Raw genomic sequence first — 19600 nt, forward strand, 5'->3', positions numbered from 1 at the left:
CTATTTTTATTTTTACAAAAATAAATCTCTCTCCACATCTTCAAGATGCCTTTCCATGGTAAAATTCAACAGTAAGAGTAGAAATCTTACAATTTTCAAACACATCAATTTCGAAAACAGGGTAAGAACAGTAAACTAAAACAAAACAAAAATCACTGCCAGCAACTTTTTTGAAAATTCACAGTCTGCTGGTACACAACTCTTTAAGAAGGAATTCCCTGGCCGCAGGGCAGTTGAAGAGAAGGGCATACTGTGTCACCACAGTTTCAGCTTCCTTTTACGTGAGACCTTAAGCAAGGCCTCGGTCTGTGGAGCTGCTTCAGACTCAGCAGAGTCCGTTTTTAATTCCTCTCTCATATATTCCTCTCTCATATATTCCTCTCCACCGACAGTGGAATTTGCTGCCAAGGAGTGTGGTGGAGTCTCCTTCTTTGGAGGTCTTTAAGCAGAGGCTTGACAACCATATGTCAGGAGTGCTCTGATGGTGTTTCCTGCTTGGCAGGGGGTTGGACTCGAAGGCCCTTGTGGTCTCTTCCAACTCTATGATTCTATGATTCTATATGTAAAATAAGGCCCTGCTTGTAGAAAACTAACAGGTCAATGAGAAAAATTCTAGTTTAGCTTAGGGTTTTCCCCTCATGCTTTAGTTTTCTATGCATGTTTACAACCACAGTCATTCAAACAGGCATTCCCCTCACTTGCATTCTTAAGTGGTTTCACTCCAACAGGTTGAGCTACTTTATTATTCTGAAAGTGTAACTCTGTTCTAGGGACACGGGTGGCGCTGTGGGTTAAAGCCTCAGCGCCTAGGACTTGCCGATCGAAAGGTCGGCGGTTCGAATCCCCGCGGCGGGGTGCGCTCCCGTCACTCGGTCCCAGCGCCTGCCAACCTAGCAGTTCGAAAGCACCTTTGGGTGCAAGTAGATAAATAGGGACCGCTTACTAGCGGGAAGGTAAACGGCGTTCCGTGTGCTGCGCTGGCTCGCCAGAAGCAGCTTGTCACGCTGGCCACGTGACCCGGAAGTGTCTTCGGACAGCGCTGGCTCCCGGCCTATAGAGTGAGATGAGCGCACAACCCTAGAGTCTGTCAAGACTGGCCCATACGGGCAGGGGTACCTTTACCTTTACCTTTAACTCTGTTCTACCTATCATCTTTCCCAACCTATTCTATTTATACTGGAGAAGGAAGCAAGAGCATATAGCTAAAGCACAATATTGTGCATTAAAATTTCTGAGGGTCCTGGGAGAGATGTGCATTGTGCTCTTATTATATCAAGAGTTGATTTTGATGTGCTCTTATTATGCCATTAAAATGCTTTCCCCCTGGTGACTTGAGCATTTTCATTGCTCTCTCATGGCCATGTCATTTGTGGAAATTTTGTGGAAAAGTAATTGCTTTAAGTAGGGATGTTGCTGAAACACATGTTTAAGTTCTCAGCTCAATGGTGAAATATAACTTTCATCCATAAAGCTAAAGACAACGTTAAATTCTCCTCCTGCCCCATTAGTCATGCTACTGCAGCAACCTGGATTTGGTAGCATGTGTTTGATGATGGAGGGCATAGTCTTATTCAGACTGTTTTGTATGAACCTAATAATAGCTGAGAAGAACTAGAGAAAGGGCTTCTTACACCCCCTTCAGTAATCATTGGATGGTTTGTCAGGAGCAGGCTTCTTCAACCTTGGCCCTACAGATGTTTGGAGACTACAATTCCCATCATCCCTGACCACTGGTCCTGTTGACTAGGGATCATGGGAGTTGTAGTTCCTCAACCTCGAAGGCTGAGGTTGAGGAAACCTGATCAGGAGAGTTGCTCTCAGGCTAAGCATATTACTTTGGTAATATGGTGTCTGAGTGAGAACAAAATTTAGTGCCCCCCACCATCTTGAATATTTCTTAATTTCACAATAATTCATTTTGGTACAGTTGCTTTTTAAATGGATCTTCTCAGTAGGTGCCCTAAACAACAACAACAACAACAATGTTCCCCTTGGCTCAGTGCCCTGTGTGGAGGAACCACACTGGTACAAAGTTGTGGAAGGCTGATCTAGCTACTCCTAAGGGAAGCACTTTGGTACAATAAAGGTGCAAGTCAATGACAAATGGAGAATAAAGAAGTTGTGAGGTGTGCTTCCCTGAGCAGAAAGTTCCAAAGTGTTGATGTGATTACTGGAATGGTTGTGCTCTGATTTTCCACAAATTTCACCTGCAAATAGGAGATGTCCTAAAGGTAGGGCCTCCCCTGCTGGCTCAGAAGCCAGGAGAAACATAGGGAAAAAAGCCCTCTGTCATGTATGCAAGGTCCAGCTGAAGCTGAAGCTTTGAGAATGAATACTTCAATTACTTCAATAGTCTTTAAAGATAGGTTAGTAAACAATATATTTAAACCTTCTTCCAATCTTTTAGTTAACTCCACAACAAATGTGGTTCGGTGAAACAAAGAAGAAAAATCTTTGAAATTATCATGAGGAATAAGTAGGAACTTGTTTTCACTCAATAATATTGAAGCCTCAACATCACTGTTTTAATTTAATGGAAAATTTATTTCTAATAGATTGCAAGACAACAGCAGCAACTTCTGCAACAGCAGCACAAAATCAATCTACTGCAGCAGCAAATTCAGGTCAGTGTGTTTTATTGCTCTCTTCTGATTATGCTTAAATTCCATTTAGTAAAAGGGGAAGCTTTACAACAAAATTGCTTTTACCCTCCTAGACAAGCAAAGCTTCAAATCCAAGGAGGATTGCCCACATTAAAAAAAAAATTAAATTGTGATAAATATTTTGGTGTAGCCTGCCTTTTGTTAATAAACAGGTTTTGTTTGAAAGATACGCATTACTTTTAAATCTTCCTATTTAGCTGTAAGATAAACAGGCATTTTAACTTCTGTGCTACGGAGGAAAAGCAGTGATTCAATTGTTGGTTATGGATTGCTTTATTACAACCAAGACTGAACTGCTTTATATTGAGACAATTACTATGGAAAACATCTGCAGCTATTGCTGTGTAGGTATATAAGTACCAAACCCTTTGTAGGCAGCAATGTTTATCTGCCAGGGGCACCAATTCAAGTTTTAGTGGTGTGGGTGAGAGAGAGCAGGAGCATTCAATATGGTCCAAGGACCCACTCTTGAATATATTCAAAAACAGATTGTGAAGAAGTATTATATTTTGAAAGCATTTGTTGTGGTTATTTCCTTTTCTTTTAATGCCTCATCATAACTATAGCAATGTTATTACCACAGGTCAAACAGTCACCTATAAAAAGCCAAAGGGGAATTGTATTTGTACCTTTACAATACATACCTAGTAGAGGCTCCTTTCACTATTTATACAAATAGTTCGATTCATAGAACCAGTGAGATGGTCAGAGACAGTGTTTTCTCAGAAATGAATCACACTGTTATGAAACATGGAGGACTTCACCTCTGTGTGGCATCTGTTAGTAATAGCTCTTCTGTTAAACACAGGAAAGTGCTTCTGAAATGTAGGTTGCAATCCTAACTTAACTTGATTTCCATGGTACTAACTTTCAGCTGCCTAGAGTGGCTGGGGCAACCCAGATGGGTGTGGTAAAAGGTAAAGGTAAAGGGATCCCTGCCCATTAAGTCCAGTCATGACTGACTCTGGGGTTGCGGCACTCATCTTGCTTTATTGGCCGAGGGAGCCACTTCTGGGTCATGTGGCCAGCATGACTAAGCCGCTTTTGGCGAACCAGAGCAGCATACGGAAACGCCGTCTACCTTCCCGCCAGAGCGATACCTATTTATCTACTTGTACTTTGACGTGCTTTCAAACTGCTAGGTTGGCAGGAGCAGGGACTGAGCAACGGGAGCTCACCCCTTCACGGGGATTCAAACTGCCGACCTTCTGATTGGCAAGTCCTAGGCTCTGTGGTTTAACCCACAGCGTATGGGTGTGGTACAAATAATAAAATAATTATTATGCAAATATATTTCAAAATAGGGTGGCAGATACCAAGATCAGAATCCAGTGTATTGGAAAAGGGATCCCTCCATTCTAACATGAATTTTATTGCTTGTTTTAACCATGGTTAAGCATAATATAAGCACAGCAGTTGTGACATCCCTGCCCCATTCCCTTAAAAACACACACATTTTAAACACCTTTTCTTGTTATTTTGGACACCACTGCAAGTGGCTGCAGTAGCCACCTTTAAGACAAAGAAAAGAAAAAGTGATGCTGTTGCCTTTCCAAATTTCTGCATAATTTCCCCCACATCACCCTTACCTAGTCATGCCCCCTCTATTTGTGCTTTAATTTTGACGTGAATGTTTGCAAATTCAAATAAAATAATAATAGTCATCATCACCACCACCACCACCATCTTGCATATTTGAACATCTCCCACATAAAAGGCAGCATGCATATAGAACAATTTTCATGTCAGGGATCTAGGCTAGTTTTAAATTAGCAGTCTGTTTTCATAGGTGATAACCTCACCTGCTCTTCAAGCGCTACAGTCCAGCAAGGATGGTACTGCATAATATTTCAGAATATTAGTACAGCTTTAAATCCTGGTTTATCACAGGGAGATGGTTTCTCCTCTTGTAGAATGGGATGGCGCGAGACAAGAAGCTTATCTTCAATTTGCATGGTTGCTATTAATTCTTGCCAGCATTGCAATAACTTCTGCTTTCCAATAAGTTTTCTCCCACCTACCTCAGGTTAGTCAAATATATTGGAGAGGGAGGTTCGAGGAGGAAAGTGTAGAGCAAGTGACTGGGAATGCTGATGAACTGAGGATGTGGCTGGCTGTGGGGGAAGTAATGTGCATATGGAAGATGCAGAAGGAAATACAATGGTCTGCTCTGTTCTAAGATATTTCAACAACTTCTTGTCACAGTCTGTGGAGGAAATGACTACTGCACAAGTGACTCAAGGTTCTCTGCAGATGCAGAATGAGTATGCAGTGCAGATGATGAAGCAGAAATACCAGGCTGGCCAAATTTGTTCAGGGATGCAGCTCTTGCAAGTGGAATGGGAGAAAATTCGAGAGTCACAAAAGGGGCTCAAATTCAGCTTGAGGAGAAGGCTAATGCAAATTTGAGGAAATTTTGAGTAGGAGCTGACCTTAACTAAAAGCTCCTCAACTGCATCAAGCAGTATTGAGAAAGAGAAACTGAGGCAGAAAATAAGCTTCAAGTACAAATTGAAATTAACAGATCCAGTTGGAAGAACACAGAGTCTCTGAATTAGAAGTTGCAGGAGAAGGAAGCGAGTTGGCTGAAGCTAATGAAACAATTAGTGTGCTGAACGGAAATATATCAGAGTTGCAGCGGAACTTAATAAATCAGGAAATGCAAATGAAAGCCACGAATCACAGAAGCAGGAACTGACTGAACAGCTAAATGTATTACACTGAAAGAGAGAGGGAGAGGACCAGTCGGCAAATTCAGTCTCTACAAGCAAAGGTAGCCCTAACGACTGGGAGCAAGCAGAAGGTTCAGGATCTAGGAGCAAAAGGTCTCCTTGTAAGAACAAGATGTTATATTGGAGAAGAACTTGGAAGACCATCTTTCCAAAATGGAGCAAGAGCTGTAGCTGATCCCATACTGTCCATATCACCATGCACAGACTTTGTAGCGCTCTGATGCTGCTTGAGTATTTTCTCCCCCTTTTGCTCCATGGCTTCTCAGACTGTATCTGAAATTAAAGAACTGTGGGTAGTTGTGACAATTTTGCTCTAGCTGGACTGCAGTAGGAGGCAGGGATTTGCACCTTGATCCTGTGCCTGATGTCTCCTCCTTGCCTTCTGTTAATTACTTATCCTATCTTCACTTTTGAGGTACCTGAACCAAAATGTGTTTAAGCTCTGAAACAGTTTACTGTGTCAAGGCAGGGGTTTGGCAAGTGCAGTGTCACTTAATGCAAAATGATGATGATGATGGAGTTGGTCTTGAGCTCCCTTCTGTCTACTGTTCGTTCATAATTCTAGCTGTATTCCTTGCCTTACTGCTTTCTATTCTGTTTTTTTTTTTTTTTAGCAAAGGTTAACAGGCATGTCACTGAGATCAAGTAACAGTTGCTCTTCCTAGGAACAACTAATCTGCCTCCAACCCATCTTGTTCTAAACATGTTTTTCCACTAAGTTATGGAGTTTAGACTTCCTAACATTTTGTCATTTTGTGCCAATCCGGTTATTTGGGCCTGTTTAGTGTGAGAGACTTCTGTGGATTACTTCTCTCTCTTGTGTGCATTGGGAAAACTCATTAAAGTATTCCAGGCAGGTTAAGTATTTCTCTTCCATAGCATGTTTGCCAGGATTCTGGTGGGCTTTTCATCTTCTCCTGGAGCATCTTGTAAGGAATTGCTTTGGCTGCTATTGGAGCTGCTGAACCAGTGCCATATCAGGCATGCAAACTAATATGAAGGAAATGCTACTGTAAGGCAGAGAGGGTGGGATTTTTTTTAGAAGTTTCCAGCTTTTAGCTTGCTTATAGTTATTGAACAGCCTGCCCTATCCAAGAGATTTAAGGTGGATTTTAAGTCCTTTCCTTTCACCAAAGAGCCTACTTCTTCCAATCCTCCTCAGAGGATGATCAGGACTCAGGAGACCCTCCTGGAAAGTGTGGGCTGGGCAAAATTGGTTAAAATTGAATGGAAGAAGCACGTTACACATGAGGAGACACCATTCATATAAGATGAAGGGGCTATAGCTAGGATCCAAAGAGTTTATACACAACATCAATGTTTGGTTTGGTTTTTACTTTTGAATGGCTAAGGATCTCCCCAGTAATATTATATTGCTTTTGAAATTCCAATCGATTTCATAAGATATTTTGTGTGTAGCATGGGATCTGCTCTTTGAGAAATACAAATTCAAAGCTCCCCTGGGCATGTAGGGCTAGTCATGTGGTTCCTTGGATCAAGGCCTGCAGCATTAATTAGTTGTGTTTCTAGTCTTCCTGGACAATAGCCTGAAGCTGCACCAGTACTTCACAGTTTTATGATGTGCTGTTGTACTGCAGTTCATAGGCAAAGAATTGCTGCCAAAAGTCTGTTGACACAAGTCATACATTTGTCAGTGCACAAAATGAGTAGGTCCTTTTAAAACAATAACAGAAACAAGTGAAGCCGATACTGATTATTTAGCCCTCTAAAACTTAGGACAATTTAAATATGGTTTTGGTAAATGAAATGGAGCATGAGCAAAAGGCAAAACACATATCTTAAATATGTGCCCCTCTTCTCTCTCGTGTGTGTGTGCTTGTGAGAGAGAATTAGTAGATGATGGATGATGGATTGATTGAATAAATAGAAGACAAAAAAGGTAGAAGGGAAAAACAGGGATGTCTGGTATGGGATCTGTGTGAGAATGAAAAATGGATGAATAAACATAAGAGAGGAGGAAGACAGAAAAAAATGAATGGATGAGTGATGAATAATTTAGAACCCTGCATGATCAGAGTTCATGAGGGGTGAGGGAGTCCAACACTTCTTTTCAGAGAAGGGCCTTCAATACAGATTTTGAAACTTCAGACAGGTTCATAAAGGAGAAGACAGCCCTTCAAGTAGTTTAATATCAACAAACTTGCCTGGTCTTACTGTTGGGATACTGCCAGGGAGACAAAGTCCATCATGACTCCACGTCGTCTCCGTTGCGATCCATCGATCCATTGATCTCCCCCCCCCTTTCCGTGTAACCTGTAGTACCTGTGGTTCAACCCAATTGCAACCTCAGTACTTTCAGCTGAGACACCGAAGCAGGCAGTCATGTTTTCTTTGTTCTGACCAACGCTGAATAAACTTGTAAATAATGCTCTCCTGCGTGCATCTTTCGCTGTGTGAATTCTGCTGATAGAGTGTGCATCAGCTCTGGAATGTGGCAAGCTATTTCTGGAGCTCGTGTCGCTAACTGCTGATACTGCGTGTCTACGGGAGATCGATGGACGTCCGGAGGCGGCTTGGGGGCCATGATGGACTTTGTCTCCCTGGCAGTATCCCAACACTTACTTTATTAAAATGAGTGAGCATGACGGTAAACAAAGGGGCAGTAATATGAAAAGTGACAACTGTTTAACTGTCCTTGAGTGTGAATATTTTTTGTTGTACTTAAAACTTGAGAGGCTGAACCAACAAATCCCTTTCCTTATCCATGATTAACTACTGACAATTGAGGTACCTGGTGAGCTGAATAAGGACTATCTCTTTATGTGAAGTGCATGTCTAAAGATCAGGAATAATTACATTCTACATTAGCCTTCATGGCCCCCACAACCTGGTTAATTAATTAATTTTTTTGCTAGGATAATAATGCTAAGATATTGGTCATTATTAAGTATCTAATTGACCTCCTGTTTCAGAGGTGGACCCTTCATTTATTGCCTTCTAGAAATAGGTTAAAGCTATTTGCTATATGTTTGCTGAAGGGGCACTGTCTGGAATTTAGCTCAAACTGGGCTGCAACTGTTCATTCATAGGTCTCTTTCTCTGTAAACTGTATTTAGCACTGACAAGCAAAAAGCAATTATAGCACTACTGTTCTGGCACAGGGGAATACCCCCTCCCGCCTTTTGTTATCGATCATGGAACTGATCTCCTTCCAGTAAGCTCAGAACAGGACCAAATAAAGTTGCTGAAAGCAGTTTGATACATCTGTTGGCATGTTACATGGATCAGAGGCTCTGTTGAAAGTAGAAAAACAAGGCTTGTAAGCAAAACTCAAATTCTAAGAATAGCCCTCAACTTTAGTAAGTCCTTAAAATATTTTTAATTGTATATTCAATCATGAATTAGCCAGGAAAAAAGGGACCCAAGCCCATCTCATCCCTTTATATTTTCACTGCACTGTGCGGTTTTTAATTGCCCATGGGCATGCTGCTGTGATCTTCTTCAGAACTAAAAAAAGAGGGATAAAAATGCAAATCTAATTATTTCTTTTATCTAATTTAATTAGCTTCTAAAAGTTATGATAAATGTACTTAGAGCTTTCTTTAAATGTTTAACTTGATTTTCTGGATTAAAAAGAATAGGCACACCTACTGTGCTCACCACAGAACACAGCTGAGTATGTATATAATTGTTCTTGCTCAGTAAACAGACTCTCTTGGAGATAGTGGACTCTCCTTCATTGGAGACTTTTAATCAGAGGTTGGGTGGACATCTGTCATGGATGCTTTAGTCATGATTCCTGCATTGCTGGGGGTTGGACTACAGTAGGACCCTTGGAGTCCCTTCCCACTCTGCAATTCTATGATTATATGAAATCCATCCATAGCTCATTAATATTATTCTAGATTGCTCCACAATTAGTCATAGTCAAAGTCAGGACTGGCCTCTTTTCAGAACAGTGCTCTGATGGAAGTGCTGCATTTTTGCTTAATCTGCAGCCTGGTTCACCTGTCTTGGTAAGCTGAATTGTGATTTATGGAGACTGTGCTGGAGAGGAGCTCAGCAAGGTTTAGCTTTAGTGCGATGTCTGCACCTGTACTCGTGGTTGGGCTCTCTCTTTAGCTGCAGCTAAGAACAAACCTGGGCTACAGATCATGGATAAGGAGGAGAGAGCTTAACCATGAACCCAGGCAGATCCCTAAACCTTGGCTTAGCTGCTGTGCCACACTGAACCGAAAGGTGAGCAAAGTAGGTTTGAGCTCCCCTCTGTGAGTTAGTGTGTACGTGCTAACCCATGGTTTGGCTTCCTTTTTGGAGAAAACATGGCCTCCCATGTATCTTCACATAAGTGGCCTGTAGTTTTTAGAAACGGGAAAGCTTAGGCTTCTAAGATCACAATGTGATCCTATGAAAATTGGTGAAAGTGGGACTACACAGAATTGGATAAGATGACAGGAAGGATTCAAAACCTGTGGGACCAGAGATTCACAGAAGATTGGAATAAATATGTGAACTATTTGAAGAGCAACTGTAATCAACAAATTACACTAGCAGGACTACAATAAGTTTTGTAAGGAGGAATATATGAAATATTTCAAAGAAGATAAAGAAGAGAGACATTAGTAATGATACTTAAAGGTAATAGTGAAATAGTGTAAATTAAGTGGAAAAAATTGGAAAATTTTCAAATGTGGTTGACGGTCAAAGATGTGGTTTATACAGTCAAAAAAACTGTCTAAGATATAAAATTATGTTTTATAATTGTTGAAATATATATATATTGGTGAAAGTGACACATCCTAGTACTGTCAAGGCTAGAGTCAGGCATAGGTCAGCAGCAAAATAAAATAAAAAATAAAATCACTTAAATCTTTATTCAAAGAAACAAACCATAGCTCTAGCCTAGTGGTCTCAGCAATGCTTTCTAGGAGGTCTCGCCCCAGTGAAGCAGTTGCAAGGTCTAAAGGTCCCTGTCTTCCCAGTGTCCACCAGGATTCCTCCTCACCAAGTTATTTCCCACGCAGCCTCAGGCTGTGTCGGTTCAGCCCATTTCCTTTCTCTGCAAGTTCTAGGAGACCAGTGAGGAGGGGAATCTGGTCACAGCGGGAGGGAGAGACTCCTTGGATTCTTCAGCAGCCTGTCTCCATTCTGCCTCTTAGCCAGCCTCCCCTCTGGCCTCCACTTCAGCCTCAGAGTCAGAGTCTGATCTGCTCTCTGCCACAGCCTCTTCCTGTTCACCAAACTCTACCACCTTTCCTGCTGCTGACGCCTCCTCTTCCCTCTCTGCTTCTTCTCCTTCTGACCAATCATCATTGCCCCATCACAAATCCCCTGGCTGAGAGCCTTCTTCCCCTGGGGCTTCCCGCCTGGTGCCTCCCACCACTCCTCTGCATCCAACCAGCCAATGACACATATATTGGAACCAACCAATGCCCCATATCTTGCTGCATATTTAGATGAATGAATAAATTTGGACATGCTTTTCAAAGCAGGCACATACTCCGCTTACAAATCTGATCTGCAAGCTGATGGTGTTGTATAAAAGTTTATTAATAATGATAATGACGATGGTAATAATGTGTGCAACACTCTAGGGGTGGTGGTTATGGAACCCCCAGAACTTCATGCAGGGGAATATGTTTGCAGAGATTCAGGCTCAATTCAGGCACACTACATCAAACTATGAAATTTAACTATGGTTTTGTATATCAGGCTTGACAAACCATGGTTTGTTATTACCTAGCAAATCAGAATCCAAAACTGTCTTGGTGTGATATCCGAATTGACAGGCTATAATTGCTGCAGCTGCTTCCCCTCTGAATGCCCCTGCAACAAAAACAATCAACCATGTTTTAGGGTGATGCCTGAATCCAGCCATAGACATAGTTGAAGTATTATTTACTTACTTATTTATTTACTTATACTGCTCTTCATTTAAAAACCCCCCTGAGTCATTAATAAATAATAATACAAAATACACAAGTACAACCACTAATAAAACAATACTCTAATAAATTACTGATCACCACCATGATATGAATGAGCTTGGCATAAGCATTGCACCCCTCTTTGCAAATAACAATTCTCTCCCTCCATTTCTGGTTTGAGATTAGTAAATTTTCTTTTAATCTGAATTGACAAACTATTGTTTACCCTTGGCTTGGTTTCAAATAGTTTCCAGCTTTAGATGGAATAGAAAACAGTGCTTTGCCCATAGCCAGGCAACAAAGGAGAAATTTCCATGTGTGAGGGGAGAAGGGAGCATGCAAGCGAGAGGCTCAGGCATGTAATACTAAACCATGGTTTGGCATTAACTACTGAACATCTCACAATTACATTCCAAGTTTTGTAGAATGTTGTCTCCTTAGGAAAACTACTAAATGCTTATCTATTTTGACCATGTGCTTTATTTAAACTGATCTAAAAAATAATTATGACTGTAGAGTTGTCTTATTTCTTATTGTAAGATCCAAACAGTATATTGAATTCAAAAAAGGAGGAAAAAAATGATTAGGCCTTCAGTATCTCTTTCATATGACTCTTCTAATTATAGAGCAGTAAATGGTAGGCGAGCATATGTTAGCAACATGAGCAGCAGTCTATGAAATGAGCTACAAGTTAATAAAATCATCTTGTGGTACTGTTGGCCAAATGTTAGCACACATGTTTCGGAAAGTGATATTTCAACAGGCTTGAAGAATAGGACTCTGGCGCATTGAACCTGAACATGATCTGATGTGTGGAAAAGAGCTAAATCTGCAGCAAAAGCTGAGGTTTAGTATGAGAGGGGAAACAGGAATTTGGAAATGAAGGTTGATCACGCTTGTTTCTTTATTTCTCTTTTTATTTTTGAAAGTGATGACATCATTAGCTATTTTGTTCACTCCCAGGTTCTGTTGGACATCCCCTCCCCTAATTCCTATAAGTACTATAGCAGTGTATCTAATAATCAATAGCCATTTTTCTCATTTCAATCAGTGCAGCAGAACACTTGCTTGATAGAGAAATGGGGGAATAAACCAGATTAATCAGGGACAATTGATAAGAAGGCTGTGCCCTTGCTGCTGAAAAACTAGCCAAAATCCAATCGTGTGATATATTCAATAGCTAGTCATTACTTTGCAGCAAAGTCTAATGTGGATTAAGGGTGGACAAATGCGTCAATTTTAGTTTCTCTCAGTTTCTCATTTTTCCAAAGAAGTTCAGTTCACCTTATTACCACAACAGTTTGCATAAAAACGAAATACACACACACACATACAGTTATGCATTTTTGTGTGCATTTTTGCAAGGATATATTTTGTACTATTTTCATTAATAGACATAGTTTAGTGTACACATTTCTAAAAATATTTTGTTTGCATTTTCGGGTTGAATAAATTTAGCACAAAAATTGGAAAAAAACAACTTATAGCTGCATTTAGGTCCCTGTATTGGTTTGGGAAGTGCAAATTAGTTGGATTTGCATTAAATTGTGAACTGAGTTAATTTCTGTTTCATCCTATTGCATGCATGTAGAACAGAGTGGGGGACAGGGGTGGCGCTGTGGGTTAAACCACAGAGCCTAGGACTTGCCAATCAGAAGGTTGGCGGTTCGAATCCCCACAACGGGGTGAGCTCCCGTTGCTCGGTCCCTGCTCCTGCCAACCTAGCAGTTCGAAAGCACGTCAAAGTGCAAGTAGATAAATAGGTACCGCTCCGGTGGGTAGGTAAATGGCGTTTCTGTGCGCTGCTCTGGTTCGCCAGAAGCGGCTTAGTCATGCTGGCCACATGACCCGGAAGCTGTACGCTGGCGTCCTCGCCTAATAAAGCGAGATGAGCGCTGCAACCCCAGAGTCGGTCACGACTGGACCTAATGGTCAGGGGTCCCTTTACCTTCACCTAGAACACAGTGGGGGAAGCTCAGGGTCCAAGCAAGCAGGCAGCTTGGCTGAGTGAGCAAACAAATGGGCAGGTGGTCCAGCAGAGTGGGCAGGCAGATGGTCCAAGGCAGGCATTCCAGACAGGACTTCATTCCAGACAGGCTCCCCAGTGATGAAGAAGCTGTGAGCAGTACAGGGGTTGTGTAAGGTTTAAAGGGAATGGGTTGGAGTTGGCAAGGAAGGTGGAGGATGTGGTGGGGGAAGGGGAGGCAAGGTTTGTTAGCAGTGTGATTAGGAGTGGCAACCCACAGTTAAAAGTATTTTTGTATAGCATCCTGGAATCCTTTTGATGAATGACAGTTAAGACACATCTTTAATAAATACATAAATAGCATTCTATTTAATCATGCAAAGTCCTGCATTTACAGGTAATTAATACATGATCAGTGAACAGCTAGTTTATGTCATGTATCAGGTATTATTAATAGAAATGGTTTTCTAATATACTTCGGTAAATTGCAAGTTCTCCTGCTAGGATTCAATGTATTTATAGGTGACAAACTAGGTTGGGTTTTGGGGCCATGTGTGTTATATTTGAAGAATTAAGAAGAAGTAGAAGTTGGGCTGGTACCTACAGCGATAGACTGTCGTGGATAGTCTCTAAGGATTGCATTGAAACACATCCCTTAATAAGATGTAATAACACTGTCAGTTCTGGATTTTTTGCTTGCTGTAACTTTTATGGACATGGAATATTTCTTTGATGGTTAATTGTGAGCTATTTGAGCTTAAGTAATAATATAGTGTCTGCAGTGTGTGCTTTCCTGGATATAGTGAATAAAGGGAATAGTTAATAAAATGTTAGTGCGTTGTTTAAAGAACCTGATTTATGGTGATGGCCATGTATACAAGCAGTGCTGGAATGTGATGATATCAAAGGTCAGAGTTTTCTTTCAGAGATTCAGGTATTTGGACAAAAATGATAAAACACAGCTCTGTTTTAAAAAGGGAGGCAGAATGTCAGTTAAAGCATTAGAGAATAATTGTAGTATACTTTCTGTATTGTGACAATAAGCCATTTTTTTCATTAAACAGGGCAGACTTTGACAGGTGGGGGGGAGTTAAGGTGGTTTTTAGTTGTTATAATGAATAGTACATAACAATTACAGAAATTTGTGGAAGTGGGGGTGATGCCCTTGTGTGTTTCTTTGATCAACTATTAGAACAAAGTTGTTAATTCAGTACATAGGGAATGCCCTCTTCAATAAAGTCTGCATGACCCTCTGTCTGTTGGCCTTTGGGGAAATCCTATTAAAAAAAAATCTGGTCTGCATTTGGATGGTTTTATGGTTATTATAGTATGGAAAGGTGTGATCTGCTGCTGTATTTCAATATTGTTATTTATTTTTACTGCTTTTCAAAAATATGTTGAATGTTGTAACCTGCCCTAGAAGGGTAAAAGCAGACCTGAAATCCATTAAATTAATAGTAATTAATTTTAATAATAATATAAATTAAGAAAGAGAAGTTCAGGTGATGTACTGGAATTTCAGCAGGAACTTGAAATTGTATACAATTGTATAGTATTGTATACAATTAGAAGCCTCTACTGTTGGATTGGTTCACATTTATGTGCATATTATCTCTTTACACTCAATGACTGGCAGTTGAATGTATGAACTGAATTAACTGCTTTTGAGTTGCCTTACTTATCTGTGGTGAATCTCTGATGACTTATTTACCCATTCAAGGGAACACTCGATTCTACAGTCAACAGCTGCTTTTGGATGAGATATAAATGGACCATGCTTTCCTGATACAGATTCCCCTCTTTGTGTGTTTGTGAGTGAAGAAGCCCATAAGTTTCCTGTTAACTATACTACCCAATTCTGTCTAACTGGGAAACTGTGGTTAATTGTTTTGGAACAAACCAGGATATGAAACCAGTTTTACACTATAGTTAACCAAAGGCTTCCTGGCTTGTTTGATGGCCCATGAAAAAGGAATAGTAAAGCAGCTGCATTTGGAAGCTAACATTTGTTTGCATGAAGCTGATATGTTGTCTGAACATAGGCCATGAGCAATGAACACACGGAGCAGCTCAGCTCTCCTCATATCATCTAGAGATGGAAATCAAGTCACATTGTTGTATGCTTCATTTCCCTCAGTATATTTTAAAAATATTTTTTAACCAACTCTACATAGGACTGTGAAAGGATCGTAAAGGAGAAAAATCAGAAGAAAAGGGCGGATTTATTTAACTGCCCTAAATTAAAAGCAGGCCTTCTCTGCACATTAACAAGTCTTGGAAACAATATAATTCTTTCTGTACTGGCACTTTTTGATTCTTTAAGCATTGGGAAGACGTGTTTTCCTTCAAAATATTCAAGGTGTGCACAAGGCCTATGTATGCACACCTATGTTTTGGTTTTGTGAAGACTTTCCGAAACTATTTCTGTGTTGAATTTTATGTTTTGGCTCCTGCATCACAACTCGTCATCTGCCTCATATTCTTTTGGACACGGTGTCTATTAACCTGGAATGAATGAACAATTGACAAGTAATGAAGTTTTTGTTTTTTGTAAACTGTCTCTTTCGTAAGCATTTAATGCAGTACTGGAAAAAAATCACTATGAGTAGTTTCTAATTATATTAGAGAACTGGTTGCTTCAAAAAGAGAAAGCTGTGTTTTCTATTTAGGCACAATATTTCTCACTACATGGTAGAGTAGGGTTGTTGGCTCTGTTGTACTTAGAAGTCCTGCTTGTTTAAAAGAACTAAGTCTTTCCTATAAATCTTGTATAGACCATCTTCTGTAAATCAGGCATTTGCACAGCTTGTGTAAATTATGTCTACATTGAGATTTTAAGAAGTTAAACAGTGTGCATACCATACTTGAGGGATGGGGAATAAAAAGTGATATATTGTGCGACACTTGATATAACACAGCAGAATATCTTTTCAGTTCCACAGGGAAGCATTGACATCACCATGCTTAAATTCCTATGCTATAGGAACTTCCATAAAATGCTACACTGAAGTTTGTAGCCATTCAATGAAAGAAAACAAATCATGAGCATGGTACACAGTGGCTTACTATGGTGCACCATGTTTATCTTGTGTTGCCCAAAATGACAATATGCAAAGAAAGTATGTACACTATAACACACTAAATGATGAAATAAAGAAACTCATTATAAACTGCTCATTCCCCAAAATAATAATTTTTAAAAGTAAAAACATAGACCGTGTGTGTGTGTACACACACACATATACAGCCACACACATATACATACACACACATATACATACACACAGATATACACATACACATGTGGGCATGAGTGTGGGCATAATAAGTGGGCATAATGAGTTTTGATCACGTTAAAAATATAGGCAGCTGAATAAAATATTAGTACAGTTGTACCTTGGAAGTCAAACAGAATCCGTTCCGGCAGTCCGTTTGACTTCCAAAACGTTTGGAAACCCAAGCGCGGCTTCTGATTTGCTGCAGGAAGGTCCTGCAGCCAATCGGAAGCCACGGAAGCTCCGTCAGACGTTCGGCTTCCGAAAATAGTTTGCAAACTGGAACAGTCACTTCTGGGTTTGCGGTGTTCAGGAGCCAAAACGTTCAAGGACTAAGCTGTTCAACAACCAAGGCATGACTGTATTAGTAAATATCATATGTACATACATCATGTTGTTTGTTGTTTAGTCGTTTAGTCGTGTCCGACTCTTCGTGACCCCATGGACCAGAGCACGCCAGGCACTCCTGTTTTCCACTGCCTCCCGCAGTTTGGTCAAACTCATGTTAGTAGCTTCGAGAACACTTTCCAACCATCTCGTCCTCTGTCGTCCCCTTCTCCTTGTGCTCTCCATCTTTCCCAACATCAGGGTCTTTTCCAGGGAGTCTTTTCTTCTCATGAGGTAGCCAAAGTATTGCACCCTCAGCTTCACGATCTGTCCTTCCAATGAGCACTCAGGGCTGATTTCCTTAAGAATGGATAGGTTTGATCTTCATGGGACTCTCAAGAGTCTCCTCCAACAGCATAATTCAAAAGCATCAATAGACTGAAAGTGCTAATTACTCTCATAGACTATGGTTTGTGATTATAGTAAAAAAGGGAGGGTGAGGGAGAAGCTTATATGATCCAGTTAAAGTAAAGCTAATACATAACCACATTCCTACTGAAATCAGTGGGACTTAAAGGTTCTTCATCTTGGCTGAATTGGGTCCACAAAGCATATAACTCTGTAAGGAAATAGTGAAGATGATTTTATAAATCACATTGCTATTTTTCTGTTATTAGCTCAGTAAAGCTTTCTTAGGAATGTGTGTTTGTGTAGTTTAATTTATAATCAACCATATTGTGAAAAATGTTATTTTTTATTGTTTCATGTGATGTACTTAATTGCAAATCTAGCCATGAGTAAAATCCATAGTAAAGAATAGTTGCTGTATGGTGAAAGTTTATTCATTTAAGCAATAGTATACATTTAGCCTTAGAGGGCTCACTTTGTATTAAAGTTTTCAAGTTATTACTGAGAGCTTTGGGCCTGTTTGTACAATACCTCAGCCCATAATTGAATCTCAGGTGAACATCACAGTTGTAAGAAGAACTCCATTTTATTCTTGCAACATCTCTGTGAGATTTTGTCTAGGTTGATATAGAGTGACCAGCCTAAGATTACCCTTCAGTTTCAGGGCTGAGTGTGGATTTGAACTCTGATTTCCGCCATGCTGTTCCAACACTTGAAACCGTTATGCCTACACTTACTTGCTTGTTTCCCAGCACACTGCCTCTGATACTGGAGTTAGTACATTGTCATCATGACTAGCTGTGGATAGTCATTGAGGCTCAGCCTCCATAAATTGTCTAATACAGTACTTCTAAAAGCCATCCAATGTAGTCTTAATTACCTAGTCTTAGCTATGTTCTCTGTGATGAAGTAATTCCTTTTCTGTATCTTGAATCTATCACCATTTAGCTTTGTTGGATAACCATGGGTTCTAGTGTAATGAGGTGGGGGGGGCTCTATATCCATATTTTTCACACCAATGCATTTTATATACCCCTTCTCATGTCCCCCACCCGCTTAATTCACCTTTCTAGACAAACATTGTAACCTTTCCTAATAGGGCACTTTTCCCCTTTGAATGTTTTGATTGCTCCTTTCTGCACTTTTTCAAACTTTACAAGATCTTTTTTTTTTTTTTTTTTTTTTTGAGCTATTATGGCCAGAATTGTACACAGTATTCAAAGTGTGATCACTCCATAAATCTGTATGAAGGCTTTGCAATACTAGTAAATTATATTTCACAACGATTCCGAACATGGAATTCACCTTGTTTACAGCTGCTGCACCCTGGATGAAAGCAGATATAATCCATTCATTCAGATTGTGGGGCTTTGGCTTGCATTTCTCCCATGTTCCTCCAGTCCTATGCCGCTTTTTCATTTGTTTCTAGGCACAACCTCCGGGTTTACTTGTTTACTTTACTCTTCATGATGTCCAACGAAATAAAATCTGGGGGTGAAGTATTGGCTCATCAGGCCATATCATGGAATTGTCTTTTTAACCACTCTCTCTAATTTTTGCTTGTAGTATAAAGATGGCATTCTGCCCAAAAGTCACGTTACTGCATCTGCCTTAAGAATACTTTTGCAATGTGAAGCTCCAAATGAAGTTGGTAACAATTCCTCATTTCTGCTGCTCACTCCATTGTAAAGTTTTACGCATTTTGTAGGGTGCTGAAATTACCCCACAATAATTGTTTTATCAATGGAGTTGTTTTTTAAGTATAATTTAATCATAATATCTGCTTAAACTAGTATCAAGCATGCCTTTTTTTTTAAGGCTGAAATGAATTTTATAGCCAAGTTATATAAAAACATGGAAAAAAGGCACTAATAATGGAAAGGTTGACACAACATTAATTTTCACATTGCATGTATTTTAGAATTTGGGAAGAAAAAAGACCTTTATAGCTTTGCTAAGGTATTAATTGCAGGAAATTACAGCATATCCTATTAAAGAATTATGTCAGTGGCATATGTAGCCTGTGACACCTTCACATGTTCTCCCTTGTTTTCATGGCAGAAGTATTATTGCATTTTATTCTTGCAAAAGGAGGCAGTGGGTGAAGTGAATGGGACATTTGATTCTTACCAGACAAGCTATATTAGTCAATTTGAAAAGCTAAGAACAAAACTTAAGTATCATGATTTATTCAAAAAGAGTATGCCCAACATTTTATGCTTGACATATAGAAAAGCCTTTTCAAACAAACTCCCAGTGAATGCGGTTCTCTGCAAGGCTGCCTGAGCTATAGAACATCTCAAAATTCTACCATATATATCCACATTTCGATTTTAAAATT

General features: G+C 40.0%; 1 protein-coding gene across 50 annotated transcripts in view; it reads left to right on the forward strand.

Moving 5' to 3' along the window:
- SOX6 (SRY-box transcription factor 6) overlaps window positions 1–19600 on the forward strand; it is a 438207-nt gene that overhangs the window by 290298 nt on the left and 128309 nt on the right. For all 50 annotated transcript variants that reach the window (XM_083403078.1, XM_083403070.1, XM_083403100.1 and 47 more), the window contains one exon: window positions 2556–2624. In XM_083403078.1, coding sequence (XP_083259204.1) covers window positions 2556–2624 — 69 coding nt within the window. The remainder of the gene's footprint in view (window positions 1–2555; window positions 2625–19600) is intronic.

This window comes from Podarcis tiliguerta (assembly GCF_965153285.1).
Source record: "Podarcis tiliguerta genome assembly, chromosome: 1".
Taxonomy (NCBI): Eukaryota; Metazoa; Chordata; class Lepidosauria; order Squamata; family Lacertidae; genus Podarcis; species Podarcis tiliguerta.